General features: G+C 41.7%; 1 protein-coding gene across 1 annotated transcript in view; it reads right to left on the reverse strand.

Moving 5' to 3' along the window:
* Positions 1 to 27,635, reverse strand: part of CACNA2D1 (calcium voltage-gated channel auxiliary subunit alpha2delta 1) — a 578,231-nt gene that overhangs the window by 157,684 nt on the left and 392,912 nt on the right. Inside the window, exons 11-12 of the mRNA XM_030217110.1 lie at positions 23,931 to 24,089; positions 22,206 to 22,310 (exon numbers count right to left, since the gene is read on the reverse strand). Coding sequence (XP_030072970.1) covers positions 22,206 to 22,310; positions 23,931 to 24,089 — 264 coding nt within the window. The remainder of the gene's footprint in view (positions 1 to 22,205; positions 22,311 to 23,930; positions 24,090 to 27,635) is intronic.

Below are 27,635 nucleotides of genomic sequence, written 5' to 3' on the forward strand. Positions count from 1 at the left end.
TCAGGATATACATGTTGAGGTCAGTAAGTCTCTCCTCATATGTCTTGTAACGCAAATCCCATACCATTTTTGTAGCTTTTGTTTGCACCGCTTCCAGTCTTTTTACATCTTTAGTAAGATACGGCCTCCAAAACTGAACACAATACTCCACGTTACGTAATTCCCTGACATTTCTCAGTGCTATCATTTACTCCAACTCTATGGCTGCTGTAAGTGGTTCTACCTATGACATATGTTGTGCTGGTACCTTATAAAGCAGGTGTCCATATATCTCTTTATAGAAACCAGCGCAACCAGGGATATGCGCACTGATCTGATTATGTGCCCTACAGCTGCTGTAAGTGTTCACAGCTAGTTGTCTATAAGTTACGCACATACGTGCGAGACCTGCCCTCAGTCTGCTTAAACTCCACCCACGTGTAAAGTACAAAGTACAAAGACATGCGTGTTTTTCAAGAGCAGTGCTTGGATATTTAAATCTGTTGCACACACATACAGAATATATTACTTTAAAATTTGCCCTGTTATTCATACAAAGGGGTACAAGTATGTATCATAAAAATTAACCAGCGAACCACCAAATAAACAAACAAAAAATGCTTTTATTGTTGGATCTATCAGAAAAGGGAGCACAGTATCCATAAGGTAAGCACAAGGCTTAAAGGAGAAGCTCAATAATCATCATCGGTCTGTTTTTTTTCACTCTTATTAAAAAAAAAAAACTCTTATATAAGAAACAATACTACTACTACTACTTATCAGTTCTATAGCGCTACAAGACATACGCAGCGCTGTACACCATAGATGAAAAGACAGTCCCTGCTCAAAGAGCTTACAATCTAAATAGGACAGACAAAACAGACTGAACAATTAAGAGGTAAAGGAATTAAAGAGGTGTGGATAAAAGGGTACAGGGCAAGTGAGAGCAGTGGTTATGAGTCAAAAGCAGAGTTAAAGATATCAGATCTGCTGAAGTTCCTTATGATTTTCCCAGCAATCTCCACATACAATGCAGTTCTATAACTGGACGCTTCCAATTAGCTACCTCGACTAGAGGCTGAGCAAATTTTGGTTTTGACACTGAAACCAACCTGAAATCTGAACTTGGCCTTGATTGGGTTGCCAGTGCCTTTTCAACTGAAACCAAAACTTGGTGCAGTATACCCAAAATGCTTCCATCTAGTCTTGCCCCCACCAAAAAAAAAAAAACCACTAGTGGGTTTGACCCCTCTCCCTCGCTCCTCAGTGAGTAGTTAAGCTCTGGAACTCATAGCTGGAGCATGTGGTAAAAACAGCGTTTCTGGGTTTAAAAAAAAGGTTAGGACAAGTTCCAGGAGGAAAAATCCATAAGTCTGACTGTTGGCTGTACTGGATGCCTAATTATATGTGCCACTTGTGTTGTTAGAATGTTGGAGCAATCATTGACCTCTGCAAAACTTGGTCAAGTTGTGTCAATGTTTAATAAATTTGTTTGTGGCGAACCTTGAGTTTGCTCCTTCTCTGGACTACCTCTGCATTGTGTGGCTGCTTGTATTGGGTCTGAAGAGTGTTTTGCTTCTGTTTTGTCACTCTTTGGGGATTCTGTCAAGTACTTGTACAGTGGATTGGCCATGGCTGGAAGCACAGGATACAGGGCTGGTAGCATAGGATACCGGACTAGATGGACCATTGGTCTGACCCGATACGGTTATTCTTATGTCTTTAATTTAGGGGCCCTTTTACTAAACCTTAGCCTGTGTTAAGTGCCACATGGTCAACTGGTATAAAATAGCCTGCCCAGCATTTAGGGTGCAGTCTGTTAACACACACTAAGCTTCAGTAAAAGGGTCCCCTAAATGTACTTCAGGAAAAGAGACCCTACAAGACTCAATAGTTTTGAATTTCATTAATTTGGATAGTGCAAAAACAAAGATTGCGTGCTAGGTTTTGCAAAAAAAGGATTAACTCCCCTCGTTGAGTTCTATTAGTCCAAGAAACAATACATTTTTGCCCAGCTCATGTGCATGGGTAACAAACTTGCACACGGAGGAGGCCACTGACTCATGGGAAATCCCAGGGCTAATAAATCAGCCCCAATAGGAGAAAGGAACATTTTGCAATGTTAGCATGGGAATGGGTGGAAGAGCAGGATTCTGCTCCAGAGAACTATGGCCTCTCCTGACTCAGAGGTCATGGGTCTGAACACTAGACTGCATTTCCAGAGGGACATGGTGCGAGGCTGAATACTTCAGTCAGGCTGACAAGAAAAACATCTTCAGGCTTCTATAACACTGGCAATAGTGAGAGGGCAATAAATGGAATCCAGATGCTTGTGGTCTTCAGGAAAGACTGAAGCTGTGATAGTTTAACAAGGCCTCTAGTGAAACAGGACCAAAAAAGAGTGAAATGACTCAGCACAGGAAAGCTTTCAGACTGGGCAATGTCACTCACTGTAAGAAATCCAAAAAAGATTTTAGTTTTCATAAGAAGAAATAGCTGTGAAGGATAGACGCAAGCTGCCAATGTAAACAAAAGCAACCTGATTAGAGAGATAGAAGAAACACAGCCTTCCTAAAAGTAGCAGGAGAGAACAGTTCTAGTATAGAATGAGTTATCTTTTTTTGTTTTCCTTATGGCCTCTTTATCATATTGGTACTCAATATGGTGAACTTGTACTGAGTACTAGTTTTTATTTTTTTATTTTGTCTTTAACCTGAATTTTTTTTTTCTTTTGCTTAAAATCTGTTTTATTACATAGTAACATAGTAGATGACGGCAGAAAAAGACCTGCACGGTCCATCCAGTCTGCCCAAGATAAACTCATGTGTATACCTTACCTTGATTTGTACCTGTCTTTCTCAGGGCACAGACCGTATAAGTCTGCCCAGCAGTTTTTCCTGCCTCCCAACCACCTGTCCCGCCTTCCATCACCGGCTCTGGCACAGACCGTATAAAAGTCTGCCCTCCCCTATCCTCGCCTCCCAACCACCAACCCCTCTTCCCCCCACCTGCTCTGCCACCCAATTGTAGCTAAGCTTCTGAGGATCCATTCCTTCTGCACAGGATTCCTTTATGCATATCCCACGCATGTTTGAATTCCGTTACTGTTTTCATCGCCACCACCTCCCGCGGGAGGGCATTCCAAGCATCCACCACCCTCAGGTGCTATTTACTTGAAAATTTATAAATAAAACATTAAAAAAAAAAAAAAAGTATACAAGTGCAGGTAAATTAACAAATAGGTTTCCAGCTTCCAGAAATTGTTATGAATTACGTACAGCACCGGTATTCACACTATCTGCATGCAAACAGCAGAAACAAGTTTTCTGCCCAATGCTGTTTGTAACTGAAATGACAGAACGATCTAATCCAGTGATCTCTTTCTTAAAAAGATAACATGGAAAGGTTATGAATTCCACAGAGAAATACTATTAGTCTAAGCATGAGAATGTATAGTCAGAAACATCTCTGTATGGAAATAGCAGTATTTGCCCGCACAGCCTACAAATATTTTGCACACTGAGAACCAGGCAGAGATTTCAAGAGACGTGGTAAGAACAAAGGTTTGGATCTGCCTTGTGTAGGACATAAAGTTATATGAGTATTTACCATTTCACAAAGGGAAAACACATGCTTAAGTGGAAATTACTTTCCATCAGTCTTTATATCATCTCAAATGCACACACAGATTCTTAAGTGCTTGTTTTGGTTACTATGAACATTTTTAAGTCTATGGGACCCTTTTACCGCTCGCTAAAAGGAAAGTACCACTGGGTTATCGCAGCAGCCCAGCGGTAGTTCCCACCTCCAGCGCATGCCATTTCTAGCTGGAGGTGCTGCTGTGTACCTGGCTGTAATCGGGCAGTGCCATGCGCTGCCTGATTACCGCAGGGGTATCATGGTAGCCCTAACCACTACCTCAATGGGTGGCAGTAAGTACTCCCACCTGAAATGGGCATGCGGCAAGTGCTTCACTTGCCGTATATCCGTTAAAAAAAAAACAACAACCTACCTTTTACCCACTACAGTAAAAGGCGGCCTTGGCATGCATCAAAAACAGGGGCTAACACCAGCGCAGGTACCCCTTTTGCCACAGCTTCGTAAAAGGACCCCTAAGTGCTTTGAAAATTGGAGACCTAGAAAATTCCAGGTGAGAAGATCACAGGAGAGTGGAAAGTTCCATTAGAGATAACACATGCTGCCCGATATTCAGAACTATTTAACTGTTCAGAATGGCTCCTGACCTCACTTTTTTCCTTCATTGAAGCTATTGCTACACTACGATGCTCTTCTCTGTTCTGACAGTGGAAGTTTATACCTTAAATGAAAGTTTTTTTGTAACAAACTATTGACTTTACACAATCAACTATACATCATAAGACTCCTGAGGAAGGCGCAAGCTAGCGCCGAAACACAGCTGTATTGAGTCATTGTCACTTCACTCGCAATAAAGAATTGTTTCTTTATAGACATCTCTTCCGGTTTTTAGGAGAGTCTACCTTTCCTACTTCTTGCTTCTGCAACCTTTTACGTAGGAACCAGTGTACCTCCACCCCTTTGGGGTGGTTTTCTTTGCTCACCGAATATCACCAGTTAGCAGCTAGGCTGGTTATATTGCACGATATAACTGGCTATCCGCCAATTTTTAAAGCGGGTTTAGCAGCCTTATTTGGCTGCGTCAAACCCTGGAATATCTTTGGCCGGTTTGAGGATAACCGGCTAAGTCTGAATATCGACTTACATGGTTATCGTCAAACAGGCCCAAAATAACCCAAATATTCAATGCCAGTCACCGGAACCAGCCCGGCACTGAAAATTCAAGCTTAGTAGAGACCACAGGATTTAGCCTAACTCCTGTGGTCTGAATACTGCCCCTATGAAATGAGAGCATGTTTAGAAGCATTTGTGTTCTATGTTGGTAAAGATCTTCAAAGTATGGTATGAGAGGACGTACTTGGGGAACATAAGGGTTTGCCAGGGCATATCCAGAGAGGAATCTGACTATCCTGATTCATGAGGTCATCAGTATCTGCCCACCACACACACACAAACCACCACCACCAGTTTCAGGTTTATTTCACTTGATTAACCACTTGTGGAAATCCATCAAACGTAGTAGAATAAACAATGTAAAACTCAAGACATGTGGAGGGGCATAATCAAAAGGGGCACCCAAGTTTTCCTGAGGACGTCCTCGCAGGACGTCCTGGCAAAGGAGCGGGGGAACCTGTATTATCGAAACAAGATGGTTGTCCATCTTTCATTTTGATAATACGGTCGGGGACGGCCAAATCGCAAAATTTAGGTTGACCTTAGAGATGGTCGTCCCCAATTTTCGGTGATAATCGAAACCGTGGACTCCCATCTCAGAAACGATCAAATGCAAGCTATTTGGTCATGGGAGGAGCCAGCATTCGTAGTGCACTGGTCCCCCTGACATGCCAGGACACCAACTGCGCACCCTAGGGGGCACTGCAGTGGACTTCAGAAATTGCTCCCTTACCTTGGGTGCTGAGCCCCCCAAACCCCACTCTCCACAACTGTACACCACTACACCCTAAGGGGTGAAGGGGGCACCTACATGTGGGTACAGTGGGTTTCTGGTGGGTTTTGAAGGGCTCACATTTACTACCACAAGTGTAGGGGGGAATGGGCCTAGGTTCGCCTGCCTGAAGTGCACTGCACCCACTAAAACTGCTCCAGAGACCTGCATACTGCTGTCATGGAGCTGGGTATGACATTTGAGGCTGGCATAGAGGCTGGTAAAAAATATTTAACAAGTTTTTTTAGGGTGGGAGGGGGTTGTTGACCACTGGGGGAGTAAGGGGAGGTCATCCCCAATTCCCTCTGGTGGTCATCTGGTCAGTTTGGGCACCTTTTTGAGGCTTGGTCGCAAGAAAAAATGGACCAAGTAAAGTCGGCCAAGTGCTCGTCAGGGATGTCCTTCTTTTTTCTATTTTTGGCCAAGGACGCCCATGTGTTAAGCATGCCCCAGTCCTGCCTTCGCTATGCTTCCGACAGGCCCCCAGGAACTTTGGTCGTCCCCACGACGGAAAGCAGTTAAGGACGCCCAAAATTGGCTTTCAATTATGCCGATTTGGGCGACTCTGGGAGAAGGACACCGATCTCCTGATTTGTGTCGAAAGATGGGCGCCCTTCTCTTTCGAAAATAAGCATGATATTGTCTGAAAGGAACACCAACATTATAAAGGAAAGTCAAAGAAAAGATGTTGTTTACTGCTGTTCCTCTAACTCCCGATGAAGAAACCCATCCATTCAAAATGAGCCAGCTCTAGAATCTAATGTGGAAACCAATTAAAAATCTGCACCAAAAGCGTCCTGAGAAAGAAATTTCTTAAAAGAGGGCAGAAAAGATTCATTACATATGGACATCACAATGGTTGCACCACACAGTCTACAACTATTCAAAGCTTACAGAAAAGAATTCTATACTCAACTAAAACAATTGGTCATCTAAAAAAAAAGCTTTTCAGGCTCAAACTGTAGTTTAATTTAAGTATCCGAATGCAAAGACTAGGAGACACTCAGGGCTTCTTTTACTAAGGCATGATAGCGTTTTAAGCTCACAGTAATATGTAGGGTGCGCTAAACATTAGAGACACCCATATATTCCTATTGACATCTCTAACATTTAGCGTGCTTTAAATATTGGCGCAACGCTAAAAACACTAGCGCACCTTAGTAGAAAACCTCCTCAATGAAGTTACATGGAAATATTTTTGAAACAAATAGGGAAATATTTTTTCACTCAACCAGTAGTTAAGCTCTAGAATGCATTACCAGAGGATGTGGTAACAGTGGTTAGCGTATCTGGGCTTAAAAAAAGATGTGGACAAGTTCCTGGAGAAAATGTCCATAGTCTGCTATTGAGACAGACATGGGGAAGCCTCTGCTTGCCCTCGGATTAGTTGCATGGATTGTTGTTACTCTTTGGGTTTCTGCCAGGTACTTCTGACCTGGATTGGCCACTATTGGAAACAGGATACTGGGCTAGATGGACTGGTCCTGTATGGCTACTCTTATGTTCTTATGAAAGAAATACATGCTAGCTGTGTTTTAACAATGCTTGATCAAATGTTTTTATTCTCAAGAGTCTCTTGAAGAGAGCTCTCACCTGTCTGTAGAATCTATTCTTATTGCTTGCTGTTTGCAGGTATGATGGTAAACATTCTAGTAAATTTACATCACTCTGAGACAGGTATTAACAGAGTTCAGTTAGCATAATAAATATGTATGACCTTATTCATCAAGCATATCCTAAACTCTCATTTCCATCAGAGATTTCTTCATGTTCATGCTAAAGTCTTTACATAGAAACACAGAAAAATGATGGCGGATGAAGACCACATGTCCATTAAGTCTACCCAACCAGATCTTTTCAATTGTGAGGCAAGGCTTCCCTTCACAACACATTACTTTAGCTTACATACATGGGCCTTAACATAAAGCTAAACTTATTGCATAGGCCTAACCTTGAATGGTCAATTTCTAACATCACAATGGTAAGGTTAAGGCTTTCTGTGATGCAACCAAAGCAGTCTACATATTACATACAGATGCCCTCTCTGCCCCTAGTGGGCTCACGAGCTACGTTTTTGCACAAACAGGCTAGAAGTGCATTGATAAATACTCTACAGTCATGAAACCCAACTTCTCTTACTTTAGTGTTAGAGTTCCACACTACTTGGTCATTGAACTGATGAATCTGTACTTTATCAGCTAAAGGGGTAATGTGTAGGGGAAGGACACTTCCTTGGCACCATCCTGTTCTATTTTCTGCTGTCATTTTCTATTTTTCTTGATGTTAGATTGTTAGTTTGGATGGGCAAACTGGATAGGTCATGTGGCCTTTCTCTGTTATCATTTTCTTTGTTTCTATTAACGGCCATGTGTCCACCTCTAATTATGTTATTCAAAGCAGAGATGAAGAAGAGCATGAAACTGAGCCAAATGGGGATTAGTGGTCTTCCTTCTGTATCGTTAATTGTTCTGCTTTCAGAAAATGTACAACTAAAATTTTCTCTTACAGTTTCATAGTAACTGTGAATTAAAAGTGTAATTCTGAGGTTTTACCTGATCAGCTGTTCCCTTCCCCAAAAGTAAGCATTTACTGTAGAGGCATAAATTACATGGCTACAAATGCAGAGATAATGATGATACAATCTACTATGAATCTTACCTTCCACAAATTATTTGCACTATCAGAAAGAGCATTTGACAGGCACAAATAACAAGTAAACTCTTTTGAGCTGGTCTGGTAGCTCATAAGAACATAAGTGTTACCATACTGGGACAGATCGAAGGGCCATCAAGCCCAGCATCCTGTTTCCAACAGTGGACAATCCAGGTCACAAGTACCTGGCAAGATTCCAAAACAGTACAATACAGTTTATGCTGCTTATCCTAGAAATATACAGTGGATTTTCCCCCAAGTACATTTTAATAATGGTCTATGGACTTTTCCTTCAGGAAGCCATCAAACCTTTTTTTAAACCCCGCTAAGCTAATTGCCTTTACTACACTCTCTGGCAACGAAGTCCAGAGTTTAATTACACATTGAGTGAAGAAATATTTTCTCTGATTCATTTTAAAATTACTACTTTGTAGTTTCTTTGTGCGCCCCCAAGTCCGAGTATTTTTGGAAGCAGTAAACAAGTGATTCATGTCTACCCATTTCACTCTACACCTTATTTTACAGACCTCTATCATATCTCCCCTCAGCCGCCTTTTCTCCAAGCTGAAGAGTCCTAGCTGCTTTAGCCTTTCCTCATAGGGAAGTCGTCCCATCCCCTTTATCATTTTCGTCGCCCTTCTCTGCACCTTTTCTAATTCCACTGTGTCTTTTCTGAGATGCAGTGACCAGAATTGCACACATTATTCAAGGTGTGGTTACACCATGGAGCGATACAAAGGCATTATAACGTCCTCATTTTTATTTCCATTCCTTCCCTAATAATATCTAACATTCTATTTGCTTTCTTTGCAGCCTCTTCACACTGAACAGAGGGTTTCAACATTATCTTTACTAGATCGTTTTCCTGGTCTTTGACTCCTAATGGAACCTTGCATCGCATAGCTATAGTTTGGGTTCCTCTCTCCCACAATGATCACTTTGCACTTGCTCACATTAAACGTCATCTGCCATTTGGATACCCAGTCTCCCAGTCTTGTAAGGTTCTCTTGCAATTCTTTTCACAATCTTCTTGTGAATTAACAACTTTGAATAACTTTGTGTTGTCAGCAAATTTAATTACCTCCCTAGTTATTCCCATATCTAGATCATGTATAAATATGTTAAAAAGACGTGGTCCCAGCACAGACTCCTGGGGAACCCCACTACCTACCCTTCTCCTTTGAGAACACTGACCATTTAACCCTACTCTCTGTTTCCTATCTTTTAACCAGTTTTTAATCCACAATAGGACACTACCTCCTATCCCATGACTTTCTAATTGAATAGGTACCTTGTCAGTTCTGCATTCTTACAAAATGTTAAACCTCATTCGAACAGCCTAGAAAGAGGCAATGGAACAGAATCCCCCCTTTCTGACTGGTCAACACACAAAAATCTATTTACTCCACAACCTGGGAAGGATCCTCAAAATACAAGAAATGAATGATCACAGTGACCACACTCAGAAAGATTTTTTTTTGTGTGTGTGTAAATATGATTCTTCAACATTCTTTCATATTTAAAAACACAAGGAAGGGTTAACATTTTCCACAAAAGTATCAGTTTTTAAAAAAATGCCCTCAGTTTTGATTCCTGGGCTTAGCTTCTGCTTCATATGCATCAGGGATACCTCAGGAGTCTTCATCACTTGAATAGCTAGTTGGCTAGAGCAAGCCAAAGCAATAATGAAAAAGAGTGCCAAATAGCCAGAGGTGAGCCAGTGAGGGCTTTTTGGATTTGGTCAGAGCTCAGTTAGAAGAAAGCTTCTACTGAAACTTGAAGGTTAGCCAGTCAACTTTCTACTGAACCTCCTGTGTACTGAGTCTTCACTGCCATGGCTTTCTGCTCCAGACTGCTACCTGAACATGTTATGTTCAAGTCCCGAGTCTGCTTGCTGGTCCAGAATACCACGGCTTGGATGGGAGGGGGGAGGGTAAAATCCTAGTATCTTGTTCTTTCCTCTTGATTACCAGTAGCATTTTCTGTTCAGAGGTGCTTCATGGTATAGAAACAGATCAAGTCCTGATTGTTTTAGCACACTTTTGGTGACCACAGCTGAACACCCCTTACTACTACTACTATTTAGCATTTATATAGCGCTACAAAGCGTACGCAGCGCTGCACAAACATAGAAGAAGGACAGTCCCTGCTCAAAGAGCTTACAATCTAATAGACAAAAAATAATATAGCAAGCAAATCAATTAATGTGTAGAGGAAAGAGGGGAGGAGGGTAGGTAGAAGCGAGAGGTTACAAGTGGTTACAAGTCATGTCCTACACCAGCCATTCCCAAGCCAGTTCTTGGGGCACATCTACTCTCATTGGGTTTTCAGGATATCCACAATGAATATTCATGAGCTAGATCTGCATACAATTGAGGCAATGCATACAAATCAGGCTCATGCATATTCATTGCAGATATCCTAAAAACCCGACGGGACTAGGTGTGCTTCAAGCACTGGGTGTAGAATGGCTGCCCTATACCGATACAAGGCATCCCTGCTGTTGGTATAGTTTTAATTCTTTTTCTTTCTTGTCTTTGCATCTCTTTTTACTTATTTTTCTCCTCCTGCCCCTAATTTCTTTTCTAGTAATGTGCATTAGGCAATATATCAAATCAATGTAAATAAGTGAATAAGTTAGCAGCAGTGTATTGGACTAATCAGCTGGTCCGCTGTTGTCTGGCCTGATCCTTGCGCTCTGCATTGCATTGAAAATTCCTGGAGTTAGAAATGCCTGTCTAGAGTCAACGAGGCAGAGAGACTTTTTCTTTGTAGAACTCATGCTGAGTGTGGTTAGAGGTCTCTCAGGTTATTGTCAGTTCAGGAAATAAGTCACGGCTTTGCTTTTCCTTGATGGATAGATCTGTGAATTAATACATATGTTTTGTTGGTTTTGGAAGCTCTGGGTTGGGAAGTTGTATTTTTAAATTGAAGGGTTTTTTTTAAATTATTTTGCGATTTTATTGCACAGCGCAGAGAGTTTACTCACGAACATATGTATTTTATTAAATGCAAAAAATCAAGTCTCCTCTTACATGTTTCCTGTTTACTGCCAAGTTTCAGTTTTTAGGTTGCTGTTAGCTGTTTAGTTTAGATAATTTACATATTTGCTTAACCACGTTTCATAATAAGTACATCAGAGCGATTTGAAAGTTTGATATAATTAGTGGCGAACACACAGCGTTTGCCAAACTCAGAGTAAAAGGGTCGAAAGAAGGGGTAAAGGAAGAGGGAAAGAACGAGTATCAACCCGGACCCAAGGCCACATGGAGGGTAAATCACGTGGGGCTTTTTTCATTTCTTCTATGAAGAAAAAGAGATGCCCATAATTAAAGACATGATCACTTCCACTAGCTTTGCAGCTAGACATTAGTACGAGTACATTACAGAATTTACTTCAGCCACACGCACACCCGCTGGCAAAATATACGCTATCAAATCATGGTGTGTACTTTTCTAGCACATGGGAATTTATAGGAGGTCAAATATATCCCTATGCAGCCATTTAGACGCCTTTCTGGTGCTTAAAACTAGGCAATGCCTTATACAAGTATCCCTTAGCGGCTGAGTATCACTACTGACTCCCCCCCACCCACCACCACCACCAATGTCCACACTTCTATTATACAGAGAGAAGAGATAATTCTTAATCTTGAGGCTGATTTCACGTGCCCCCTTGTGCAGGCAAATGTCTCGAGTACCAGGACTTCCCCACAGAAATGCAGGAGGGTGTCTAATCTTTATTTTTTTTTCTTACATAAGTACGCAGCTGTGGAATACACTTCCAACCCACCTGAGAACGATCACCGAATTAAGTCATTTCCGCAAATCTCTGAAAACTCATCTCTTTAACAGAGCCTACCACGAAAACCCATAACCAACTATTATGTCAACATCTACTCACTTACTCAGAATGTATCTTTCTATAACTATCTAACCAAATTCTCCTGTTTCCTTGATTTCTTTGTAACACCAATTGTATTCTCTACCTTGGGATGGCGATGCCATAACAGGTCTTTGTAAGCCACATTGAGCCTGCAAATAGGTGGGAAAATGTGGGATACAAGTGCAATAAATAAATATTGCTCAAACACTTGTAGAACATGCATTGCACGTATTTGCAAGGGGGAGGGACATACACCTGGGGAGGCTCCCACATACACATCTAACTTACAGAATAGTGGAAGGTGTGTGCATCTCTGCCGTTCAGGTGCCCACATGCTGGGCACGTAAATATTAAGGACACCGATACTGGGGTACATTCGTAGTCTGTAATGCAAGCCAGGCATCCAGTTTCCAATATCCAATAGAGTCTAACGGCATGACCTTCAAGTGCCTCAATGGAGGCCAACAGTCGTAGAGCTGCCTCGGTAATGGCAGAGCAGTTGGAGGGATTTACAGTCTGGCATTTGAAGAGTAATTCTGTAACCCAGGTGCCCACATTTTATGTTTAAATTACTAGGTGCTATTGCGTGTAGCTTCATATGCCCATAGAAATGCCAGCGGGGCACTTAAGCACTGTTCTGCGAATACCAGCTTAGCGGACAGAGTGGATATTTGCAAGAGAGTCATAGACATGGGAAGGCTCCCACTTAACCATGTAACTTACAGAATGCTGCCAGTTCCAGGAGTCCACATTACATTTTGGTGCCCCCTCTTATACGCAGGGGCATAGCAATGGGGGGCCACTGGGGCCTGTGCCCTGCAAATTTCATCTGGGTGCCTGGTTTGGCTGGTGGGAGTCCCCAACCCCCGCCAGCCAAAGCCTTCTTCAGTGCGGTCTCTGGTGCAGCCACGTTCGCTGCCTGCCCCCTGCTCTTCTTTCTTCTTGCTCCTCTTGTGCATGCTGACACTCAGCGGTCTCCGGCAGAGGAGGAGCAAGAATAAAGAAGAGCAGGGGGCAGGCAGCGAATTCGGCTGCGCCAGAGACCGTGCTGGAGAAGGCTTCTGTTGGCAGGGGTTGGGGACCCTCGCCAGCAAAGGTATTTGATTGTGAGGGGGCAAGGTGAGGTGTGGGGGGGGGCAGCGGGGCGGCACTCAAAATGTGCCCCCAACTTCAGGCTCTAGCCCCCTCCCACCATGAGGTCTGGCTATGCCCCTGCTTATACGTGTCTGGTGTAACCGCAAGCGCTTTAAATGCTCATTGCACTGATACCAGGTTACACTTCCCATCTATACTGGAATGTAGCTGCCTAGTTTCCATTATAGAAAAGACACCCACAGCACAGTCTCAGGGCACCTAAATGGAGGCTCCCAGTTAGAGAATTACCCCCAAAGCCAGGGAGAACAGATTTATGGATCCAAAGAAGCTTAGCAGAGATTAGGAAGCAACATAGATAATTGAGAAGCAAAGCAAGTACTGGGCAAACGTTTACAGTCTGTTCTCTGATCGTGGCTGGACAGATTCAGCTTCAGAAGCTGGAGAACAAGGACAGTACTGGGCAGACTTCTAGGGTCTATGGTTTGAAAATGGCAAGGACAAATCAAGACCAGTATCACATCATACTATATGTAATCAGTTTATCTTGTTGGGCAGCCTGGATGGACTGTATAGGTCTTTATCTGCCGTCATCTACTGGCTGTCAGTAAACATATAAATTGGATTGGATTGATTATTTATATTCCACCCTTATCGAGGATGGGAACCCCCCCCCCCCCCCCCAACAATAAAGTCATTTAAAAAACATACATAATTACAATAAAGTCAAATGACAATGTATAAAAAAGCAATCATTTTCAGTACTGTCTCCTGTACCTGCAAAACAGTTTCAAATTCGTTCATTAACACGTTTCTCATTCTCTGTTTAAATGAAAATGCCTTGAACTGAGTCCCTAGTTATCTGAACAATTAATGGCTCAAATGTTTGGTCCACTCCTGAGAATAAGCATAAATATCAATTTTAATTTGAAAGCAAAGATATAACCCCGAAACTGAAGCAGCCAATCCCAAGATGAAACTGTCTGTAAATCGCCAGCAGCAGGACATTGAATGTGTGACACCATGAGTGAAGGCCTCACACTGCTGCATTACAGATAAAAGCAGCCGGGGGGGGGGGGGGGGGGGGGGGGGGTGATCAAGGCCACTGCCTGGAATTTTAATCTGGAATATTACAAGAACAAAGATGACAAGTGAATTAGTTTTGATCAGTATTTTTCGAGGCACGTCTTGGGGAGCCCAACTGCAGCAAACAACAAATGAATCAATTAAAGAATGTCAAACTGATCCTACACCAGTATCTGAATGCGAAAAAGGGTTCTTGGCATCTCTTTCATCTTCCCCTATCCAGGATTAGCCAAGGAGGCAGACAGAGGGGACCACTTGAGAACCCGAGATGTATCATTTCTAATAAGAGTGACCATAGTAACAGACCAGCAGGCGAACTGCTGCTAATTGCTATAAGTCTGAGCATCATGATGAATACTTTGATGTATTAAAATCAAACAAAGGGAATAAAGTGTTTTGGAAATTAGCTGTGAAGGCAGAGAGAATATTACTGTATTAGCGCTGTACTATTACTGCAAGACACTCCTATGAGAGCGGCATTTTCAGAGTAAACGAAGAACGGTAAGATCTAGAGAAAAGGCATCTAAGTGAGCAGAACTTCCAGGACTCCCCAGGGTGAATCTACATCACCATACTTTTAAGCAAGAGGAACAGAGATGGGCAACCAAAATGGAGAAGAACAGCTTTCAAATCCAGGCTAAAGGCCTACCTGTTTGATGCTGCTTTCAACTCCTGACTTGTAACTTTTATCTTATCCTTATGTATCCTTCCCTTATCCTTTTTGGTCCTGTCTGTTTGTCCTGATTTAGACTGTAAGCTCTTTTGAGCTGGGACTGTCTTTCTTCTTCATGTTCAATTGTAAAGCGCTGCGTATGACTGGTAGCGCTATAAAAGTGATTTATAGTAGTAGTAGTGTAATGGACTCTCCTACAAAAACGAGCTTGCAGATGTCTATCAAATAATGAGTGGAGCGGAACTGGTAAACGTGTCTTTCAGAAAGGATGGGTAGATTATAGGCATGGATGGTGCTGGCAGTTAGCTCATGGTAAGTTACCACATGCCATGTGCATGGACCCCCACTGAGTGTCTCCTCAATATCTGCACTTGTTTGGCAACCTGACCCCACAGTGAGATTACTGCTTGGGGTCAGTGCCACCATTTTGAACTCAGACTGGTTGCCGGGTAGGAACATCCGGGGATCGCTCTTTCCCCCTTACTATGTCACTAGGGACACCCCGCAGTAAGTACTGGGGGATTGGGAGAGTGGGGGGGGGGGGGGGGGGGGGGGGGGAGAAGCTGATGATGAGTGTGGGAGGAGTTCAAGAGGCTGATTGGTAGGGATTGAGGATTTTTTTTCTCCACTGAAGGCTTCAGTAACTGCTTCACCAGACAGCAGATGCATTTTTGTTTTACACATAAGGTGCAGCAGTGCAAAAATTTAACACACTGGTAAATAGACCCTAAGATGTTTTAATTGCCAGTAAGGAAAGAAATGCATGCTAACAAATGAATATCTCTAAGACATCAAAAGCATCACATAAAAAATAACCCTTGCCAATATCAAGTTATTAATTAAAATATTTTTACTTATTTGTTGAATTTGTATCCCAGATTTCCCCACCTATTTGCAGGCTCAATGTGGCTTACATAGTACCGTGATGGCGATCGCCAATTCCGGTATGAGAAATACAGAGTGGTTTTGAGTTAAGGTTCATAAGTAACATAGTAGATGACGGCAGAAAAAGACCTGCACGGTCCATCCAGTCTGCCCAACAAGATAACTCATATTTGCTGCTTTTTGTGTATACCCTACTTTGATTTGTACCTGTGCTCTTCAGGGCACAGACCGTACAAGTCTGTCCAGCACTATCCCCGCCTCCCAACCACCAGCCCCGCCTCCCGATCCTGACTAAGCTCCTGAGGATCCATTCCTTCGGCACAGGATTCCTTTATGCTTATCCCACGCATGTTTGAATTCCGTTACCGTTTTCATTTCCACCACCTCCCGCGGGAGGGCATTCCAAGCATCCACTACTCTCTCCGTGAAAAAATACTTCCTGACATAAGTGACAGAATAAATTAAGTCAGGAGAAAGAGTTAAGTTTTTTCCACTTCTGGTATGAGTTTCGCTGTGTAGCAGGATTCAGGTGTTCAGGTTGGGTATAATTAATGGATTGCATTTAATTTTGTATTTTATAAGTTTAGAATGATTATTTACTAGAGCAAAAATATAACATTTATATGGAGAGCTTAGTTGATATAAATATGTCCAGTGTCAGGGCAGATCCCAACAGGGACTTGAAGTGAGGAAAGCCCTGGAGTGCAGGGAAAATCCTCCAGGCCTCAGACCAGATAGTAACCAGGAGCATATCAAGGGCACTGAGAAGACTGTGCCAGGCTGACCCCAGTCCACATACAGTACCCTAGGAATAAGAGATTGGCTCTGGATCAGAGAAGAAAGCTGTTTTCTGCAGTCTAAGGACTAAGCAACCCACTTGTTAATCAGCCTCTTCTACACATTGGTGATCTGCAAGGGCAGGTTTCTACATGGAATGTTGCTAGTGGAGGAGTAGCCTAGTGGTTAGTGCAGTGGACTTTGATCCTGGGGAACTGGGTTTGATTCCCACTGCAGCTCCTTGTGACCCTGGGAAAGTCACTTAACCCTCCATTGCCCCTGGTACAAAATAAGTACCTGTATATACTATGTAAACCACTCTGAATGTAGTTACAAAAACCACAGAAAGGCAATATATCAAGTCCCATTTCCCTTTCCCTCACATAAGACGTTCCCGTGTTTAGGACCATCTGACATGCGCAAATGCAAAATATGTGTTACTTCTGCATGTACTTGCTTTAAGCGCTATTCTGTATGCTTGGGCGTAAGTGGCTTAGGGTGCAATTAAAAAGAGGGTTACATGAGGGAGTGTCACCCATCAATGCGCATGTCTCACAGATCACTATCAGATGTGTGCAAGGCTCGCCATCCTATGCCTTCCATTGACTTGGCATAAACAGGTGGGTTTCCTTTTTGGTGCACCAGGGCACCAATAGTATCAGATCACCCTGATGCCGGAATAGATTCCTGCACTGCGTTGGGCATGCCTAAAAGGAGCTGCTAATTTCATTCTTTTCAACTGGGTATCAAATAACTGAAATATAAAGAAAAGACAGATTGGGTTGGGAATAAGGACACAGCTACATGTGATACTATTTGTGTGACCTTCTGTACACATGCTGTGCGTAAAACTGGAAACATGTGTACGACATACAGATGGTTTTGCAAGCAAACAACCACAGAGTAAAAACATCAGTACTGAGATGAGGTCACTTGCTCACCATAACTGCTTGACCTGAAAGCACCACAGTGGTTTACAAAAGAGTTAAAAAGGAAACAAGAACATACTTAACCCGGATTTGACTTTAAAAAAAAAATAATCCCTGCAATGATGAAAAACTTCCAAAAATTATTGTTTCAAAGTTTCATCTATGAGACAGTAAAGCAATTTCCAAAGTGCTTAGAGCAAAGAACATTGCAGTTTTTTTTTTTTTTTTTTTTTGTACAGGGCATCATAGGGCCCTTTCACAAGAAAACAAATACTTGAACATATCTGAACTTAGTGGGAAAGGAAAAAGAGATAAAGCAGGTCATTGCACCCAGTCACGTGCAGGGTCTTCTGCTGAAAGGAAGAAAACGAATGTTTCCATTGTTCAGCTAAGGAGACAAGGGAAGGTTATCACTCAAGTTCGCTAGTTACAGTACATGCAGGATAACAGAGACAGGCAGAGCGTTTACTAGAAAGGTCTCAGAAGGACACTGTGTTAACTGCAGGATGAGCTTGGCTGTCCAACAGAAAGACAGGAGATGCAATTCAGAGCTGGATGTGCTGATTCCTGCGATCATGCAGTGTGACTGCCACCTTGTGGTCACTGAATATAACCTGGAAAAAGCTTCTAGCAGCTTGTGTTGAAATCAAATAAATGTGGTCATAAGAGGAAATATTATTTTAATTGCTGACTCTTGTAATATTAACATTTTTTAAAATTAAGTTACAAAAAAACATGTCATACTGGCCTTTCCTATGGGATATGTCATGTTTGACTTATTCTTAATGCAGAAAACCTCTCACCTCCTGCATTCCTTTTCTTTCTGTAACAGTTCTCAACTCAGTCCTTGGAACACACTCAGCCAGAATATGAATATGCATGAGATAAACCTGCATATGCTGTTTTATTATAATGGACAGTTTCCTTAGAAGGCAAACAGCTCTTCTGAATAATGATTTTATGTTTTAGTGAGAACAGACTGGCAGAGACACAGTGAGATTCTCATTCTGGGAGAAAGTTGTAGAAATCAACAGAAGTCCAAAGACCCTTATCCCAATTTGTTCTTAAATATGTACAAAATGTACCAGAAAGAACCATTTAACTTAGTCAAAGATAAGCAGCTATCTGCTAACAGGGCCGCCCAGGGATCACTGTAGGAAAAAAAATGTATTACCAGAAAGGAAAGAAATGTGGAATGTTTTCTGTTTCAATGACACCTTGGAGTGAAGGAACAACAAGAACTTATTTGGACTGTTCTTCAAATATAATCAGATCTGTCATTTGCAGCACCATTAGGACACATCAAATAATTTTAATTAAGAAGTTTATAAGAAACTGGCTGTTACCATCCTTAAGTTGCACCTTGGGTATAGCAAGAAATCAAACTGGTCTGTCAGGGCCACTACACTTGTCATACTAAATGGCAATGATCAGACAGGTAACGAAGCAATATTGAAATGCATTCTTAGGATCTCATAATCTTATTTGGTAATAAGAAACAAAATCTATTGCCCTGATTATGTAGAAATATTAAACAATCATCATTCAGCGTTGCATGGGACAAGCTTACAAATATGACAGTACAGGATAGGAAGGTAGAGCAGAAGCTCCCCACTGTCTACAATCCATTGCGCCCAGATGTATTGAAAAGTGACTGCATGTACTGTCCTGTGAAATACTCCAAATTCATGCCCAATCCCACAACTTAAGCTAGGAGTGGATGTGCAGGAAAGAAAACTGAGTTTTGTTTAGTTTCCTGTGTCATTTGCAGGGTTTTCATTTTCTTTTTATACATTTTCAGTTTGTTTCATTTGTATTTTATCAGTTTGCTGTTTCAGAGCGATATAGTTAATTAAAAAGGTGGCTGTGACTGCTGCCCAAACAGAGAAGACAAAGCTGCTTGTGGGAAACCTCTCCACTTCCTCCCCCCCCCCACCCTCCACAATTACAACCTAAATCCCCCAGGACAGCTGCACTCCCTAAGGGCATCATCCATGACACAAGTATTTACCAATGTATCAGCCCCCCTCCTAAACACAGACACCAAAGAGGTATTTGATCCCCAGAAGAACATACTGGGGTTATCACTGGTGATAAAGCGTTAGGACAGGATTGATCTCTTTTGCTCCCAGTTCCACGCTGTAGTGGGGCAACAGGTAAAGAGGTTTTGGGGCAGGAATTGACAAAAGGGTGAGAGAAGCTGGGGTACTGGATGCATCTGTTGGGGTTGGGGTAGGGGGTCAGCAGGGCTCAGGAGACACTTATGACATGGAAATGGGGGGGGGGGGGGGATGGGAACTGGGTACAAGTGGCAGAGTCAGTCAGAATTTGAAAGAAGGCAAACACCAAGACTACCAGGCAGACTGAGTCTAGGAGAGTAGCAGCTTCAAGAGTGGACAGATTGCCAGTCGGCCCTAGTGACTCTTACATGGTGGTGAGTCTGATTTGAGAAGAAATCCGCTGAAACACGGAGAACTCAAACGTCCCACGAGAAAAACAAGTGGGTAAAAAAAGTGGGAGAGCGACCAAGGATACCAGAAACTGGAAGATGTTCGTTAATAAACAACTTTATTAATGATTTGAAGACTCGACACAACGTCGTGTTTCGGCCGTCAGGCCTGCATCAGGAGTCTATAAAAACATACATTTATATGTAAAAAAGGTGGAAAAGATAAAATACAGTGCACACAAATAATGAATTTGCAAATTATATGAACTAATAAATTTTTAAAAAATGTGACAATCCAGTCATGGAGTTTAGAAGTACATGCAGAAAAAATTACAAAAAATGAGTTTGATTTCACAAGTGATTTATTGCTAGGGAGGGGTTTGAGAGAGAGTAGGTAGTGGTGAGGTGTGGATGTCAGTAGTAAATGGAAAAGGACGTCACTGGGGGCAGTACTTGCATTATAAAAAAATTCTAAAAGCATCTAAGTCATGTGGAGAAGCAATTGGATGCGGAAAAAGCAAAACATAGGGTTGGCAGTGGGGATCAATTGCATGTTTGGGATTCTACAGATGAATTGAGCTCTTTGTGTGACCTGGAGCTTGATGAGTGCAGATCTGCCGACCAGTCTGATGTTGGGAATTGGTCAGATATTGTGTCTCATGTTTCTAGATATGGGCACAACTTTTGTGAGATAACTTCCTTAGATAGTCAGGTTTCTCAGAAGCTCTGGAGGAGCATCTTAAGAGGAAAGTATATTTATTTATTTATTTGATATACTGGCATTTGTGAGACATCACAGTGATTTACAAAATCGAGTTATTCAGTGAACTATACACAAATAAAATATAAGACCTTAAGACATCAAACGAGCACACGGACATTAAAGAGGGAAGTGCAAAGCACACCAAAGCTCATCCAAAACCATTGCAAAACCAGAAAACACCAGGGACGGGAAGTAAAAAACGGACATATTTTCTTTATTGCAAAGGGAACATCAATGGTCCTGGTCACAAGAAGTCAGATGGGGGGGGGGGGGGGGGGGGGGGGGGGGGGGGGGGGGGGGGGGAGGGGAGGGAAGAGGGTGAAGGTTTCTGGGAATATTTTTAATTACATTTGCCCTTTCATATTTATACTAGTATCTTGGGAGAGGCAAAACTTGATTTATACTCTGGATTGATTCGTTATTCAGATTTCATTTTATATGTCTATTGAACTTATGGGGGTTGAGCATGGTTGAACTATGATGTGCAATTTAGAAAAGGACTGGAGAGATGGTGATTTGTGGCTAAAGGAGATGACTCAGTACCTGGGGGAGGGGGGGGGGGGGGGTCCTTTTATGCCAGAGCCTCCAGTATTCCAGGCTTCATTCCTGGGAGTTCTTTTATTTCAATCCTTAATCAATGAGCTGGCAGGTCAACAGTTTTCCCACTGTCCGATGCAGAAGGGCATGGGGGAATGTCAAGTAGCCTGAAAGCCCGGGCGGTGTGAATGTCCAGTCTACAGATTTTGGCATAGACGTAGTGGGTGTGGGGGTCTCCACTTGACCATTTATTGTGCTGGGGTGGGGGAGGGTTTAGAAATCAGGTCAACAGAGCAGTTTGGCCTGCTGCCGGAGGTCTGCTGAGTCAAGGCTCCATCCCCTATTATATCCCCTATTAGACTGTACTGCATAATTGGCTCCAGGATTACCCCAATCGTGAGGCTGCAGAACTATTGTGGAAAGAATTTTCAGAAGGTTTCTTTATTTTTATTGACAGTCCACAGTAATGTCTTGAGAGAATGAGTTAACAGGTTCAAGATTTAAATGAAGAGAAAGATGCATGTTGAAATAGAGATATGGTTTGCAATGGTACAGACACAATCACTGTGCTATTGTGATTTAAGCATTTGTTGGAAAATATTTAAAACCCACAAAAGTCCTGTGGGAATTGCAAATTCATAAGCAAAGAAAGGGTTAAAGGTTTTTAGGGTTTACTAATTCAGGGCCTATTAACAAAAGTGTTGTTTGACACTTGGTTCATATTGCAAAGTTCTCGTTCAACAGACACCTAGACACTTTTTAATATCCAGGAAAAATGTCTTTTTATTTATTTAGATGTTTGTACTACCCTTGTGAGCAATATTATTCCAGATGGTTCACCGAGTGAAGTGTTGTGCCATAAACACACAAAAAATGGATTGTGTGTGTCAAGTAATCTAGTATCCCAGCTAGAAGATGCAGAAATGATCTCCTGAATATTTGGAGAGATACTTACTTTTTTGTCATTGTTGTATTTCTTAAATATTTCTTGAGCTTTTTCTTCACCACCATCAGTAAACAGCATAATAATCTTATTACAGTTGGCTCTGGTGACATTGAACTGGGAAGAAAAGAAAATGTACTACTACACGATGAATGAAGAACACAATTCAGATGCAGGTAACGCAGTTCGACATAAATTTCATAGTCAAGTAAAACAAGACTCATGTAAGAAATGTACTTCGATCCTAAGCCATTTTAAGACATCATAGAAATGGTACCAAATAATGATAGTAATCCAATTCTCATTTATTATCATTGTTATTTGATATTGTTTTCTATCTATTTCTTCTCTGGCAATCCATAGATTTTTTTTTTTAGACTAAACCTTTATTAACATTTCTCTGCACCTGCCTAGAAAAGATTCCCAAAATCCCAAAAATACACAATACAAAACAATACAAAAAAATAACTCACAAAGTAAAAAATACTATAAAAATAAAAGTGGCAATATAAAACGTAACAGCACCAAGCATATAAGAGGTGCGATTATAGTGATATTTTGTAAAGGAAACACACGTTCCTATGTGACTTCATAAAACTGCTTCCCCCAAACTCCTTCACAGTTACACCTACTCTGAGGCAGGTAGGGGGTAATTCTATGAGGAACCTGCTGCGTCATAGGAAGCATGAAAGCGTGAAGAGTAGCCTAATGGATAGTCTCAAACCCCAGTGCAGTTCTTTGAGAGCTTGGGCAACTCACTTAATGCTCCACTGCTTCAGGTACAAACATGACGGCAATTCCTTAACTGGACATGTGCAGCTGCTTTTGTGGAATAAAGAAAGGTGGATCTAACAAGCCTACATAGATATACAGGTTAGGCATAGATATTTGAGTTATTTGAAATCATGATTTCCTGTGTAATTTTCCTTAACAATCTATTTGTCTCTCTGGTGATGTGAACTATTTTTTCTATTGCACTTGTACAATTGAATTTAATAAAGCTGGCCCTTAATAATCGCTGGCCCTTTCGAATGGAATCAATTGCCAGTTGTTGGCATGTTTAAGGTCAAAACTCTGGGCATTTTGATTGTTCATGAATTATGAAGAAGGTCAAAAAGTGATTTTTTTGGAATGTTTTGTTTACTATGTTTTGCGTATGTACATTATACCCTGTCCTGGGTAAGGGCGGGTTATAAATCATAAATCTAAATGTGTGAACCACTCTACAACATAACGTGTTAACTGCAGGGGGTGTAATGTGGAAGGAGCACCAACACGACTCCAACTTCTAGGTAGAATACTATCCGTTTGGGCGTTGCATGGCAACCTTAGGCAGCTCCGTTTATGCAAGTCGTAGACCTAGCATCAATGGTCACGCCTACATTTAGACATGTGAATGCGGGTTCTGTCATGAAACTGGGGCATCCAGATGCTGTTGTACAATTGTCCCCTTGGTCTTTAAAAGCCCTCCAGAAACAGGGAAATGCCTCCAGTACCTGAATATAAAATGGATGCTCCCACGGCATGTGCCGATAAAAACGTGTGCACTCGGGGGGGCAGCAGAACCTTGCCTAAAACACCTTCAGAACTGAGCAGGTCCCGTCTGGATCTCTATGTTCTGTGCAAAATGGGGCTTTACATATACAGCTCTCTTAATGAATGCTCCCTTCCAAGTCACTCTTTATTCTTGTGGAATCTATTAGTTCTGTCATCATAGGCGAAACTTAAAACACTTACATTCAGAAGCTGGTCAAAAGCAAAACTGAAGCCTTTCTTGTAGTCCGTCATGCCTTTGGCTCCCATCTTATGGACAGCGTCTTTCAGCACTTTCTTGTTTCTTACATTAGCCTGGACAAGGTGGGTAAAGCAGCTCACGTCCAGAGCATTGTTATTAAACTGCAATGGAAAACAGTTCAAGTTTTTAATGAGGTTAAAGCTTCCGAAATTATATGTCAAAATCTTTTCCCACAGCAACTATTTCACTTATTCCAAAAAGGGGGTAAAGTTGAGGCTTCCTGCGTTAACTCTACGAGGTGGTGGAGACAAAATCTGGGCACATACTATATGGCATTTACTGTGGGCCTTCGCAAAAAGACCCCACGGTCTTTAACTGCCTTCATTTTTCTCTGTTTTTGAATGTAGATTATAAAACGCCGATTGCACAGATTGTAAATTGGATTATGCAAACTATACATACTGACAAATTTGATTTCATCCAAGGTAGATATGGTTGGGACAATATAAGGCGCCTCATCAATGTTATTTGCTTTCTTAATAAGACAAACGATGACTCTTATTTTGTCACTAAATGCTGAAATAAGCTTCAATGTACTTGAAAAGTTGTATTCATTCTGTGTTCTGGAATGTTTTTGTTTGGGGCAACTTTCTTAACTGGCTAAACAGCTCTCCCTCTCCCTACCCCCCCCCCCCCCCCATCAGTTATTTATGCAGGCCTATTTTATCCTCTAAATATAACCTGTTTGGAGCTGAATATCCACGCTTATGTTGGGTGATATCCCTTCTGTTTATTCCTTCCCTCTCTTTTACTCAATATACGGATTTCTTCCCCTTTAACCTCACTGTCCGTTTGTCTGTTTAAGTGCATACACTATTTCCTTCTCTTATATATTTGTACACTTTGTAAGCCGCTTAAGATGGCATTTCAGGCTGGCGGCATAGTAAATTGTAATAAACTTGAAACTCGATATAGCCAGTTAGCAGTTAGCTGCTAACCGCAGATATTTGGCGCTAAACTGCTATTTAACCAGTTAAATAGCTTTGAATATCAACCAGCAGAAGTTTGATGAGTTAGGCCTGAGGGAGCCTATGGGAGGGTTGTGGTATGGATTCTTCAGGACAGGGGTGTACATAAGTACATAAGTATTGCCATACTGGGAAAGACCAAAGGTCCATCAAGCCCAGCATCCTGTTTCCAACAGTGGCCAATCCAGGTCACAAATACCCGGCAAGATCCCCAAAATGTACAAAACAGGGAGGGGAGTTATGTATGTGGGGCAGGGGAATAAGATTCTTTAAATGTCCAACCTCTTTAAGATATAGCCCGGTAGCACTGGGCCGCAGGTTAGTGGCCCATTGCTCCCAGGCAGGAAAAGAACTGTCAGCTTTGAGATGGATTATTAATTTATATAGCAATGAGGTGTTTTTCATGCTTTGCTTATCCTTTTGCATCCTATGTGCACTGCAGTAATATAATACATGCTACTTCTGTTTAACATATTAAGGCAGGAATAATCTGGGTAATCACCATAATTCATCTTAATAGACAATTTTTAAAAGAATTCTGTCATATTCCACATTGAAGTTTTATAAACTGTTATTCTTTAAAATGCTGAAAGGTATCTGATACTATTGCTTACATTTTCAATTCAAACGTTTTGTTTTCCAAATATGTTATGTAACCTGCATTTTTAAATATTGCATAATTTTCCACTTTTTAATCACTGAATACCATAGGCTCAGTATTGCCCCAAAAGTAATTTTATAGATATAGATATACTGTTTTAAAGACCTTCCTTTGGACCTTTAAAACGTCTGTCTACTAACACCATAGTCTTTTCTACAACCACTCAAATAACTAGAATCATCTAGAAGCCTGTTTAGTAAAGAGCAGAAAGCAGTTACATGTGAATTAAGGCGTGATAACTGTTAGCACGTGAGCGCAGAACTGGTATCAGCCGCACAAGTTAATACACTGCAATTAACAAGTTACTGACTTCTGAGCAAGAAATTCAATGACTTATTGAGGAACATGTTCTTTAAATTGAGGCAACTTGGGTCTGTTCGTTCCTCATTAACTGATTAGAGTGTTAGGATATAACTCAGTCTATGTTACTACCTCAGCTAGATTATTGCAATTTGCTTTACCTAGGTTTGTCAGCTAAGGGGTTGGGAGGCGGGGATAGTGCTGGGCAGACTTATACGGTCTGTGCCAGAGCTGGTGGTGGGAGGCGGGACTGGTAGTTGGGAGGCGGGGTTAGTGCTGGGCAGACTTATACGGTCTGTGCCCTGAAGAGGACAGGTACAAATAAAAAGTAGCACACATGAATTTATCTTGTTGGGCAGACTGGATGGACCGTGCAGGTCTTTTTCTGCCGTCATCTACTATGTTACTATGTTTTTACTAAGCCGTGGTAAAAAGTGGCCTGCAGCAGTGTAGGCAAGTGTTTTTGGTTCATGCCAGGCCAGTTTTTACCACATCTGCAAAAAAGGGCTTTTTTTTTCCAATGGGATGGGGAAAAGGCAGGTGGTAAACCTGAAACCAGCCTGAGCCCTTAACATCACCCATTGATCTAGCGATAAGGGTTCATGCGCTACACGTGAGGTGACCAGTCAGTGCATGTCCCAAATCTGAAATTACTGCCAGGGGGTGTGGTAGCATCATTTGGGCGCATGCTGCATGCATGTGGACTCTAACACGCCTTTGTAAAAGGGCATCTAACTTAAAAGGTTGCTGTTCCGCAGCCTGATTGATTTTCAAGAAAGGTAAATTTAATAGAGTTTCTCCTTTGCTGGATAACCTTCATTGGCTTCCAGTTAGTAAGTGGATGCAATTTAAAGACAGGCTGTTTAATTTTTAAATCTCTTAATGGTCCAGGCCCAGAACTGACTAATCTGCTTTGTATTCCAAAGCATAGATATAATTCTCGATTTTTAGATAATACACTTTTGGGCTATTTACTAGTTAAAAAAATCTCTCTTTTCAGAGCAGAATCTTTAGTTTTTAAGGTGATATTATAGATGCTGTAGTTATGTATTGTATAGATTATATAATCTGTATTTAACTTCTTTCTGAATGCAGGAGTTTTGTAGCTTGGGTTAAAGGTGGTAAATAAATAAATAAATAAATAAATATATAAATAAATAAATATATAAATAAGTCTCACATTAATTTTACTTTCTCATACCAAGAGGCAAGTTGCTTCTTATTTTTTATTCCGTAAAGCTTTGAAGATTTATCTGTACTCTGTTTAGTTATTACATTCTATCATCATGTGTTGTTCCCTTTTTGTCAAGGCTTCTTCCAGTGTAATCTGCCTAGAACCCTGTGGGATATTGTGTGCAATATAAGAAATTGAATTGAATTGAAACAGGCATGAGCTATGACATAATACTTGTACACTGTGTTATAGAACCGGGAACGGACAAGAAACAGGCGTGAGTTGTGACATGTCACTTGTGCATTGTGTTATGGGACAGGAAACAGGAACGGGCTGTGCACTGCAGGTGGTGCATGGTACTTGACTGCATGCTAATTTCATTTGTGGAGTTACTGCCTCCATAAGGGGTCCTTTTATGAAGCTGCAGCAAACATGCGTGGGATAAGCATAAAGGAATCCTGTGCCGAAGGAATGGATCCTCAGGAGCTTAGTCAAGATCGGGAGGCAGGGCTGGTGGTTGGGAGGCGGGGATAGTGTGCTGGGC

The sequence above is a fragment of the Microcaecilia unicolor genome, chromosome 10 (assembly GCF_901765095.1).
Source record: "Microcaecilia unicolor chromosome 10, aMicUni1.1, whole genome shotgun sequence".
Lineage (NCBI taxonomy): Eukaryota > Metazoa > Chordata > Amphibia > Gymnophiona > Siphonopidae > Microcaecilia > Microcaecilia unicolor.